Here is a 12,698-nt window from a genome sequence, read left to right as displayed (position 1 = left end):
CTCCAAATAATGGCCTGAATGTTTAGGAGATGGATGCAGCGGAAGATTTCATACTTTCAGGCTGCGCCCGTTTCCTGCATTTCTCTGGGATTTAGGGATCAATCTTCTCCTAAATCTGAAGGAACCAAGAAGTTCAGGCTGACAGGATTTATTCACAGGTTGTCTTTTCTTCGTGGAAACTACTGAGTTCCGATGAAGGGTTAGAAAGCAGCTGTATGAAGTCAGCCTCACTTCGTTTCCAGAAACGTCCCGCAATCCAAAGCTGCCAGATTTAGATGCTTTTAAACATCAAATCTAGTTTTTATTTTACTATTTGTTTAAATCAGCTTTTCTATAAACACTGTTTGACTTTTCTAGTTGCAGAGGAAACACATAAAACAGAATAATGGTGGGTCGAGTTAAGCAGGATTTGTTGATGGTTCTGCTGAAGAATTTATGTAACAAAATAGAAATGAGAAAAAAAATGTAAAAAATTAAAGCTTCAAACAGGAGAGATTTAATTATCAGAGAAAAATAACCTGCTGAACAAAACCATAAAACCAGATATTATAATAAATCAGGCAAAAGAACAAACTGTTGGTTCTTCTGCAGCAGATCTGAGGTCAGCTTGAAAAAACAGCTTGATAACTTTTAACTTAATTATGGAGTAGAGATGGATGGATGATGTTGGATGGATGTTGGATGGATGATGTTGGATGGATGGATGGATGGATGGATGGATGGATGGATGGATGGATGGATGCAGATTAAATAGATAAATTAATCTGGACAGAAGAGTTCGTCCACTATCAGTCGGTTTTCTAATTTACTGATGGATCAAGGATTTCTTCCTTCCTTCCTGATTTTTTCCTTCTCTCCTCTAATAGATTTAGGATCAATATTCCCAGATATTTAACGTCGGATTCTACAGTAATGGATGGTTACAGACGCCTCAGAGCTGGAATGGATCAGCAGAAGTTCACATGTATGAATATTCAGACCGTCCTCTAGTTGAGATTTGAACGTCCGGCTTTCAGACGATGAAACTGATTTTGAACAGAGAGGATTAAAAAGTTGGGATTGTTTCCGTCTCCTCAGCTTTGAAGCATGTTTGCCTCTTTATTGCTGTCGTCCTAACATTAAATTTAAACGTATTTAAGGGCAACAGATCCGTTACTGAAATATCCTCTCTGAGGGTCAGGACTTCTGAACAGAAAGTTGATTATTCAGCAGATTACTATTAGATTTATTCAGAGAGAAACCAGGTGACTGAACAATGATCTGCTAGAGCAGCTGCTGAAATTTCACAGCTTGAAATATCATTTACCAGATTATGAGGGATTAGCCAGTAATCCAGCCCAGAGCTCTGTCCATTTCCACAAGGGTGGAACCAGGAGTACTGTCTGATATTAGGATTTCTAATTCTCTAATTTGCCTTTTGCTCCTTGCAATAAAGAAAAGTTGCCTTACGTTTGACAATAACTTTTAAACCCCTAGTATGAAGTGAAAGTAAAGATAACATGAAATAAACAGCAGTTGTGCAAAAACTAACCTCAGAATGATGAGCAGGAAAGAGAAAACAGCCAGAAACAGTTATATGGAATAAACAAATACAACAATAATATAGCATAGCAGTGGGAGAAAAGGAACATGGTGGAGCAATTAATCAGGGTCCACGCTTCGATTATCGATCAGGGCGGAACCTTCCTACAGGCCTCTGCTCCTGGCTTCTGAACCAGGGGCCACAGCAGTTTGGCCCCGAGGGGCCACAGCAGTTTGGCCCCGAGGGGCCACAGCAGTTTGGCCCCGAGGGGCCACAGCAGTTTGGCCCCGAGGGGCCACAGCAGTTTGGCCCCGAGGGGCCACAGCAGTTTGGCCCCGAGGGGCCACAGCAGCAGCAGTTTGGCCCCGAGGGGCCACAGCAGTTTGGCCCCGAGGGGCCACAGCAGTTTGGCCCCGAGGGGCCGGTCCTCCTTAAGCTGAAGTGCATTTCTTTACAAACATCTTTGGATTTCCTCCTGATGCTCTGGAGATGCTGCAGCGAGGTGGACTTGGTCCTTCAGTGAGCCTATACTGCCACCTGGTGGTGAAGTGGACCGCCAGAAACCAACGAAGCATCTGCAGCTTTTAAAGCGTCTCCTAGAGGAAGCCCAAACTGCGGCCCGCGGGCCATATGTGGCCTCAGGCTGCAGTTTAAATGCAGATCAACACTTTCTATCCGTTTTTAGAGTGAGGTTTACTTAAGTAGAAAATATTCCAGAGTTTTTCTTCAGGTCTTTTACTTTGATTTTAATATTCCAGAAGTCGGGTGAAAAACTCCCAGAGATTCTTTTATCCTCATTAAATGATCATTAAACTCTGCTAAACACAAAAAGGATTTCAGGAGAAAATCCCCATTTTTGTAGCAGTTTAAAATATATTTTTTTGACTAAAGCAGTTAGGAAGCTGAGCAAAGAAAACATCGTTTTCAGCACCAATAAGTTTCCCTCCATCTTGTTTTATGGAAATATTTTGTCTTAATCGCTAAAGTGAAACAATAAAATCATGTGACTTTAAGTCACTGAACTTAAAATACATTATTCATCTTTAGGAAACCTACATCAACAGCGTTGCCATGGAGATGCACACAAATTTCTAGTTTGAGTCCAAACCGAGTTCTGCATCAAAACTCAGACGTTTCTCTGAAGAGCAGAATCCATATTGAGAAAATGTTTTAAAACTAAAATAAATCTGAGAATAATGAGAATTCTCAGAAGTGAATTTATTCTCTTAAGGATTTATTGTCATTTTTGTATTGTAGTGGTATTTCAGTACTGCTCTGCTGCAGAGTAAATCAGAAAACAGTGAATGAAGGAATGAAAACCATAAAACCTTCTGAAAGTTTCTTTTATTCTCCATCATTTTTGAGCTCCAGGCTGGAACCGGCGGATCGGAGCATCCAATTAAATGACATCACGGTTTAAGTCACTGAACTTTACATTATTCATTTGGCAGAATACATCAACAAGTTTCAGACAGACCAGCTAAATTGCTAAAAGGCAGTCCAAACACAGCACAGTTCTGCAAAAACTCAGAATATTACCAATTCATGAAGAGCAGAAATATCTGAGAAGAGTCAAAATAAAAAATCTCTAATATTGACTGAATATTGAACAGATTTTTCCATCTATAAGAAACATTTTCCATGTTAAAGAGAAACAATAATGAAACTTGATTAATGTTCAATAATCATTCATTTAAAACGAGTTCCCATCCTGCTGGTAAATTATTTGGTTCTTTCAGGAGAACTGAGACGTTTGCTGTAGAAACTAAACTCAACCCGTTGGCAGATTCTGTGTTTTTGCAGTGCAGACTCTCCCAGACAGGAATGACGAGGAATTTTCTCCACGCGGCCCGGAGGACGGCCCGGCGCCGCCGCTGCTGCCAACCACAGAAGAAGAAGGAAGCGTTCACAGGAAGTCCGCCGCTGCTTTGGTGATTCATTTGGCAGAATTACGTCCAAAAGTTTCAGACAGACCAGCTAAGTGCTAAAAGGCAAGACACTGACAAACACAGCACACTGCAAAAACACAGAATATTACCAATTCATGTCTATTTTCCAGTGAAAATATCTGAGAAGAGTCAAAATAAAAAACCTCTAATATTGACTGAATATTGAACAGATTTTTTCCATCTATAAGAAACATTTTCCATGTTAAAGAGGACCTGTTGAGAACAATAATACATAAATGTATAAATGATTACATGCTGCCTGATCACATTAATGTGAGGGAATGCTGACAATAGTGATCAGTATTGGAGATTTTCTGACTGATTCTAAATTGTCTGGATTGTTGCAGCTGCAGATAAACACTGTGAGTAGCTTGAGATTTTCCTTTAAATAAAAAGAAAAGTTTTTATACGTTTTATTATCTAACCCTCTTTACCATCTACAGACTAACAGGGGAGGCATCAGCTTATTTAAATAAATACACAGCAATAATTATATTACTCAAGTAAAAGAAAAAGGTACAGAGCAGGGGCCACCAACACAGGGGCCACCAACACAGGGGCCACCAACACAGGGGCCACCAACGCTAGGGGCCACCAACACTAGGGGCCACCAACACTAGGGGCCACCAACACAGGGGCCACCAACACTAGGGGCCACCAACACAGGGGCCACCAACACAGGGGCCACCAACACTAGGGGCCACCAACACAGGGGCCACCAACACTAGGGGCCACCAACACAGGGGCCACCAACACAGGGGCCACCAACACAGGGGCCACCAACACTAGGGGCCACCAACACTAGGGGCCACCAACACTAGGGGCCACCAACACTAGGGGCCACCAACACTAGGGGCCACCAACACAGGGGCCACCAACACTAGGGGCCACCAACACAGGGGCCACCAACACTAGGGGCCACCAACACAGGGGCCACCAACCCTAGGGGCCACCAACACAAGGGGCCACCAAATAATGGGGCCACCAACATAGGGGCCACCAACACAGGGGCTGCCACCAACACAGGGGCCACCAACACTAGGGGCCACCAACACTAGGGGCCAGATACATTACCATCAGGGGCCACCAACACTAGGGGCCACCAAACTTTGATTCCCCACAGGGGAGATTTTCTGTCTGATTCTAAATTGTCTGGATTGTTGCAGCTGCAGATAAACACTGGGGCCACCAACACAGGGGCCACCAAAAAAAAAAGTACAGGGGCCACCAACATCTAGGGGACCAGCTACAGACTAACAGGGGCCACCAACATTTTAGGGGCCACAGCAATAATTATATTACTCAAGTAAAAGAAAAAGGTACAGAGCAGGGGCCACCAACACAGGGGGCCACCAACACAGGGGGCCACCAACACAGGGGGCCACCAGCACTAGGGGCCACCAACACAGGGGGCCACCAACACAGGGGGCCACCAACACAGGGGGCCACCAACACAGGGGCCACAACGCAGGGGCCATCAACGCAGGGGCCCTGCGTTGGTGGCCCCTGCGTTGGTGGCCCCTGCTCTAGATGTTAGCATCTAGATGAAAACGTTGGACCGGTTCCTCTGCATCGGATTGGCTGCTCACCTTCTTGGGCAGGAAGTAGACTCCAACCGGATACTTGGCCGTGTTGGTCCACAACTCGATCTGGGCCAGAACCTGCAGAACGACAGCAGTCAGAACCACCGACCCAACGCAGCCTTCCTCCTCCTCCTCTTCCTCCTCACCTGGTTGGTGAAGGAGTTGCTCATGACGAAGGACGGGTGACCCATGGCGCAGCCCAGGTTCACCAGGCGGCCCTCCGCCAGCACGATGACGTGGCGGCCATTTTTCATCCGGTACCGGTCCACCTGAGGAGCAGAACCTACCGTTACGCTGCAGGTAAACCACCGTAAAGCGAATTTTAGTTTGTTTTCCTAGAAGTGGGAACTAAAATGGAAGCCTCAGATTTTAGTGATTTTTCAAGACATTTCTGCTGCTAGCGCCAAGCTAGCATGTTAGCTTTGGTTGTATTTACCCAGAATGCCCTGCTGTTGCAGCGGTCTCTGGTCCGGTTGGTGTTCACATTCAAACCAACCAGAGTTCACTTCAACCGAACCCAGACCAAGGTTTGGAGGAACAGAGGTCAGAGGTCGGGACCGGAGTCGGGTTAAAGCGGACCGAACCGGTGTCACAATTTGTCCCATGTTTTCTGAAATGAAGCGACCGGCGGCGTGTCGATGGCGTTCGAGTCCGAGTCTCTCAGAGCAGGAGAGCTCGGCGCCTCGAAGCGCCAGCGGTTCGTCTGCGCCCCGTCTGACGCAGCGACAACACGGCGAGTTGAGCTGCAACGCCTCAGGGGCAAAACGCAGGAAATCCAACCCTGATGAATGAGTGAATGTGGACATGAACGTATCAACGGTGAAGTGGTGAACTGCCGGCCCACCTGCGGTTTCACGTTGATGCGCTCCGCGGCGTTCTTGTTCAGCCAGTTCATGTCGATCTCGCAGTCAAAGTGTCCGATGTTGCAGACGATGGCGTCGTCCTTCATGCTCTCAAAATGGCTGAAATGGAAAATGAAATCACTCGTTGCTACGGAAACTAACAGGCTGACATCACCATGTACAATTTTAAATGCGTCAAGAACGGCAACATAAAAACTGTTTTTTTTTTACTTTCCTTTATAAAATGTCACTAGAATAAAAAATATATTTGTAGATAAACGAATACAAAAATCACACAAAATGCAAAGTGAATATTAATGTATTTTTAACCGACAAAAACCGTCTGAAATCAGTTAAAGTGTAAATAAAAATATTTAAACACTTCATGTTTCCCTGGTGATTTTTTAAGAACTCCAATATTATCTGCTAAACTGAGTTTTTATGAGAGAAATATTCCTGTAAAAAAGTAAAAGCTGTTGTCACTTCCTGTTCCTCTGCAGCGCCGTTGGCTTCGCTTCGCCGTGAGGAAAGTTTCATTATGCTGGATTAAACGTCTCAGATTAAATTTCTCAGATTAAATTTCTCAGATTAAATTTCTCAGATTAAACTGAAAGCTGCAGCATTAATGTCAGATATTGTGCTGCGGCGCGGCGGCGGCAGGCGCTCACCGCCCCAGGATGATGTCCTCGCAGCCGGTCGTGGTGACGAAGATGTTTCCCTCCTTGCAGGCTTCGTCCATCGTTGTGACCTCGTACCCTGAAACAGGAAGTCTGCGTTAGTCGACCTGCCGCGGCCCAAAGCTCGCCGCCTCGGCCGGCGCGCGCTCACCCTCCATGGCGGCCTGCAGGGCGTTGATGGGGTCGATCTCCGTGACGATGACGCGGGCGCCGAAGGCCCGCAGCGCCTGGACGCAGCCTTTGCCGACGTCGCCGTAGCCCGCTACCACGGCGACCTTCCCGGCGATCATGACGTCGGTGGCTCGCTTGATGCCGTCGATCAGACTCTCCCTGCAGCCGTACAGGTTGTCGAACTTACTCTGCAGAGACGTGCTGACGATGAGGAGGAGGAGGAAGGCTGCAGACGGAGGCGGCGGTCAGGTGGGCGGTTACCTTGGTGACGGAGTCGTTGACGTTGATGGCTGGCATCTTCAGGTCGCCTTTTTTCAACATCTTGTAGAGGTTATGAACTCCTGTGGTGGTTTCCTCCGAAACGCCGCGGATACCTGAGGACAGGCCACACATGAAACAAGAGAAGAAGAAAAACAAGAGAAGAAGAAAAAAAACAAGAGAAGAAGAAAAACCAGAGAAGAAGAAAAAAAAACAAGAGAAGAAAAACCAAGAGAAGAAGAACTTCCAGGACTCGTTCAGTTTTCCACAGTAAAATTCAAACGTTTTCAACTTTTCCAGCAAAAACAATATAAAAACAATACAAGTCTAGAAAAATTTAAAAAGTTTAAATTCACGATCTCATTTCTTACTGTTATTAATAAGTTAACAGTATTCTACAGCTGCAACAAGATGAGCTAAAATAAAACAAAATGGTTTGAAATGTTTCACCATAAACACCAGAGAATAAAAAACAATTCACAAAAAAAATCCTCCAATTTCAGTAACTTTGTTTAACATATAAAATGATCAAAAAGAATTAGAAATAACAATTACATTAAAACAATCCAAACAAACCCTGTTGAGATAAATGACCTTCCTGACAAAATTAAATACAAAAACTCTCTAAAAATCTTCTTTTAGTTTTCTGGCTTTTCGCAAACAGAAATAAAAGTTTATCAGATGTAACTTCAGACAGCGAAGAAGAAAAACCGTTTCTCTCTCAGCTTTATGTTAAAATCTGGTTCAAACTGTAAATAACGTTTTACTCATAACTCAGTTTGATCCAATAGTTCATATTACAGTAAATATCAACAACCCTGATAACTTTAACAGTGTAAAAGTTCAACTTTATACAGGAAAATAAAATATGACAACCTAATTACAGGAGTTTTGAAATACGGAGCTTTTTTACACTTTGAGCAGAATAAAAGGTAAATGGATGACTTTAGTCAACTATTGTGTTTTTTCAGTGGAGCTCAACTTCTGAGAAACGTGAAACTTTAGAACAGGGTGTCCAAACTTTATCACACGTCCAAAAGGACGAAACCGCTGAACAATAAACTGAGAATACTTTAAATAATTTAAGGAGAGCGGCGTGGAAATGATTCCAGATCGAAACCAAAGAGATCCGCCTCATTAAAACAAATGTGAACATTTAAAGACAGAAAAACTGAACAAAATGTTTCAGATTCTGAGCAACAAAAATCTGCATTCAGTTTTTTGGAACGGCTTTAGAAGTTTCATAAATGGATGAAAAGCTGGTTCATGTGAAAGTTACTGGAAAGACGGAGAGAAAAAACCTGATGATTAAAGAGGAGATTTTCAAAGCAACAGAAAGTTTACGTGCCCGCTGCGTCCACAAATGGCCCCCGCACCACACCTTGGACACCCTGCCTTACAGGAATGAACCTGCACGGCCTGAAGGGGCCTGAAGGGGGCAGAGTGGGGCAGAGCGGGGCAGGAACCCACCTGCCAGCAGCTTGGGGTATTTCTGGTGCACCAGGTTGGTGAGGTCTCCTCCGTCGTCCAGGATCATGTTGAGCGGCGCTCCGTCTCTGAAGTACAGCGTCTGCTCGATGCACCACACGTACTCCTCGTCCGTCTCGCCCTTCCAGGCGTAAACTGGAAAAATAAATCACAGGTCACTTCCTGTCTGGGCGCTACGCCGAGCAGCCACAGGGGGCGCCGTCGGGTACCTGGAACGCCGGTTTTGGCGATGGCGGCGGCGGCGTGGTCCTGGGTGGAGAAGATGTTGCAGCTGGACCACTGAACCTGTGGAGGGGTCAGAGGTCAGACATGTTCACCTTTTACAGTTCAAACCACCTCTGATGAGACGACGTCCACCTCTATCAATAATCAATAGAAACAGATTTATTGGCGAATTGATCACGTTCGCTGCATGTTCATCTTTTACAGTGCATCACCTGAAGCTACACTGCAAAAAACTAAATCTGACCAGACAAACATCCGAGTTCAGATCGATCAGAAAAAGATCCTTCATATTGATCAGAAATGAGGACGAACCCACAGTGAATCATTTCCCTGATCAGTGAATTTTATCAATATTCATTATTAATGAATATTGATTTTGTTACTTTTCAGTTATTTTTGTCTTAACTGAACTGAGATATTTGCTCTAGAAACTCGACAGAAATACATTTCCAGAGTAACTCAGTCTAGATCAGTCACTCCAGATGGATTTAAAACCAGAGCTTCCAGTGAATGAGTTCAGCGCCGGGCCGGTCCAACATGGCTGACTGGTTGGACCCGTTATAAACATCCTGCAGTCCAGGTTGGGTTCACATTCTGCTTAAAACCAGAGGTTTTAAATTTTGTGAATATTTAACTGTCGCTCACTGCTGCCTCCTGGTGTCAGAACACAGAGGCTGCAGGTCTGAGGAAATGAGGGAAAGATTTTACTGAATGTGGACGAGGTTTGAACCCATTTCCTCTCCAGAAGTCCAGTTCTGCTCTGACCCAGGCAGTTTTCTGGTCCCATCCTGCTGGTTCGTGCAGGATGGGACCAGTTCGGGTCGGACGGACTCAGATGTGATAACAGCACAGCAGCCTTGAGGAGCAGAACTGAGTCAACATTAGCTGGATATGCTGGGCCCCGCAGAGCCTGAGAGCAAACAGCTGCCATAAACACAACAAAGCTCCTTCATTAGTTCAACATTAACTCAGCCGGTAGCAGAGGGTCAAAGGTCACCTCAGCTCCGAGGGCCGTCAGGGTCTCGATGAGCACGGCGGTCTGCAGCGTCATGTGCAGGCAGCCTGCGATGCGCGCGCCCTTCAGCGGCTTGGACTGGCCGTACAGCTCCCTCATCTTCATCAGGCCCGGCATCTCGTTCTCTGCGATGGCGATGGCCTTCCGGCCCCACTCCGCCAGGCTGATGTCAGCTGGACCCGACCGGCGCCGCCAGGGAGGACAACGGTTAGGAAACATCAACAACATCTGGCTCAATATTCAGAGGCTTTTCACTCAGTAAAAACTTTTATTTATTCTCTTTCCTGCAGAAAAACTAATTTTCAGCTCAGCTAAGAGGAATAAATCACACTGGAAAACTTCCAAGTTCACCAGAACGCCGTCTGCAGGCACCTGACAAAAACCTCTTCAATTCAGTCACATTCATCACAACTGATCCGGATTATCAATTGCAAGATGCCCAATTATTCTTTAAAAGGTTTCTATGCAAGTAAACTGAGAGGAACAGACATTTTATCAAACTTGGCCTGATTTGAGTCAGACACACTCACAAAAAATATCCTGTTCAGTCAAAACTTCCTTCTCTGCACCTTCATTTCTCTCATTGCAGCTTTTTGGTGTTAATTAAAAACCATTCTGCTGTGAACTGAACCAGAATGACCAAACCTGACCAATGGGCAGCAGAAAGTTACAAACCTGGCGTCACGTAAACAAGTAAAATACTCCAACATTACTCCAGTGCATGAATTAAGATGGTTAAAAGTTTGATTTCTGCAGGCCTTGGACAGCGTTGGTTTGGACTCTGACCCTACTGATCATATCAATCATATTTTGTTGGCTTCCAGTCACATGACGATCCAACAGCGTCAATTTCAAAGAAATAAATCGTCTTGCTTTGCCGTTTTGTTGTTGCTTAACAGCCGCCAACAGGTTTCAATTTGCTTTTTGATTACTTTTAATGCGTTTGATCACATTTTTCACACATCTGAAGCCATTAAGATTACAAGTGCACTAGAACCTGAAAAACACATTAGAACTATTGAAAATCATAAATAAAACTATTACAGACAGACACTAAGCGCGTAGGGAGACCACGTGTTGTTACAGCTATGTAGCTACTCTCAGTCGGTGCAGCGACGCATAATCTCTGCCTGTTCTTGTCACTCACGAGCAAACTGGCGGTGAAGCGCGAGGCATCACGGGAGATAGAGTTTACAAACACCGCGCGAGCAGTGGAGCGCCGAGCCACGGGCTGCGCTGATTAACTACATTACCCAGAAGCGCTTGGTGAGCTGCTTCAGGTACAAGAGAAACCCATGCTGGGCGCGATTACATGTCGATTCATTCTCAGGACTGAACTACAAGCCTGCGAAATGTAAACATGAGACCCGGACTGACCATAAACTACAGAACTACCGAAGATTAAAACAGAATGTGAAATACCCGGGGACGTTCAAACTACAACTACACATTGATCTGTAATGCTTGCTAACAAGTGAACTCGGCCTGGAAAACATGAGCCTAAAAACGGAATCATATGTATTATGTATGTATTATGCGAACATAAAGTTGGATATTAGGTTCTGTTAAAGTTTCTGAACCCGTCAGAACCAGTTAGAACATTCAACCTTAACATCTCGCCAACAAAGCTACTCCGGTAAATACCGATTTAACGGCGAGAAAAGGAGCGCAGCCACCTACCAACTTTGTAGGGCAGTTTCTCAGACATGGCTGTTGTGTGTAGTTTGGTTCCGAAGAGTCAGTCTGAAGCTGCAGCCTGGCCGGCGGACTGAGGCGGAGAGGGAGGGACTGGAACATGACGGCTCGGTTTTTATCGGCCGGGCTTCGTTCAGACAGCTCTCCGTAGCTGGGTGGCTCTGACACGAGGATGCTCTGGTTTCCCATTGGCTGGAGCAACTCCCACCCCACAGCCGGGTAGCCAATCAGTACGTGAATTGTGACGTAGTTAGAGCGAGTCTGGACCGGACTCTGTCGGTGTTTTTAGCTGTTATTCCGTAAGCCTCGACACAAAGGTTACAACAACAACAAAAAAACACCTGTACTGTATTCTTCAGTTCTTCTGGGAGCAAGTTTAACGTTTAAAACCGAGAAAATCTCTGTTTATAACCACTGATTCAACGCCTTATGCAAATATCCCCGGTTTTGTATAACAATTTAACTCAAAATCAATCCCTAGGATAAAGCTTTCATTTCATTTGTTTGGACTGATAATGCAGAAAAATTGTTACCGATATAAACATAGTCTTTGTATATGAGAGCTCCTAAATATAAGTGAGCAACATTTATGAACTCAATTATCCATAAAGATGTTGGAGTAGAGCCGCTGCTGTTCCCCAATGAAAGGCAGTTGAGGCGTTCAATAAAATGATCTGGATATATAAAGAGGTAGCTGAGAAAGTTTACAAAAACCTCCAATGAAGCAGTGAATATATTGCCTGGAGTTAATAATTCGCTGGTGTCTTCAGTTATTATACATCCAGACTGGTACGGGAAGCAGAAGCAAATTATTTTTTATTTTCTGTTCATGTTTTTCTGCTTTGCTGCTGCAGAAATGGAATTAATTTAAGACTGGTTTCCAAGTCTTTTACTGGTTTGTAAAACATCAAATTTGCTTCATGTTTCTGTGTGCCAAATGTCTGGCAATAACAACACAATCATCTTATAATGTAACTTCTACCTGGAAGGGGGTCAAAGCTGACCCACCATCTTTACTTCTCACACCGTCTGAAATTATGCAACCCAGATGTTTAAATTATAACTTTGCATGCAAGTCACAACATTTTCTGTAGCTTTAGTTAGAAAAGATCAAAGGAATGCAGCCGGTGAAATGGACGGTCTGAGGGTGACCTTTGACATTGAGCTGTAACATGTTACAGCTAATTCAGGAGCAGATGTAGAACTGGCAGCTCAGGTTCCTCTGGCTCTGTGAGGCCGAGTTTAGAAAACAACCAAAAACTTAAACTATTTA

At 44.7% G+C, this 12,698-nt stretch overlaps 1 protein-coding gene across 1 annotated transcript; it reads right to left on the bottom strand.

The window, feature by feature from the left end:
* Positions 1-4,894: 4,894 nt before the first annotated feature.
* Positions 4,895-11,568, bottom strand: ahcy (adenosylhomocysteinase). Its single transcript, XM_044122603.1, has 10 exons — positions 11,411-11,568; positions 9,713-9,903; positions 8,700-8,775; positions 8,473-8,625; positions 7,006-7,118; positions 6,725-6,932; positions 6,565-6,652; positions 5,899-6,016; positions 5,201-5,323; positions 4,895-5,132 (listed from the first exon to the last, which is right to left on the bottom strand). Exons 1-10 carry the CDS (start codon positions 11,436-11,438, stop codon positions 4,998-5,000), a joined length of 1,233 nt encoding a protein of 410 aa, XP_043978538.1. The 5' UTR covers positions 11,439-11,568; the 3' UTR covers positions 4,895-4,997.
* Positions 11,569-12,698: the final 1,130 nt, after the last annotated feature.

This window comes from Gambusia affinis, linkage group LG07 (genome assembly GCF_019740435.1).
Source record: "Gambusia affinis linkage group LG07, SWU_Gaff_1.0, whole genome shotgun sequence".
Lineage (NCBI taxonomy): Eukaryota > Metazoa > Chordata > Actinopteri > Cyprinodontiformes > Poeciliidae > Gambusia > Gambusia affinis.
Note: the sequence above shows the minus strand (reverse complement) of the source record. Positions and strands in the feature narration are given on the sequence as shown.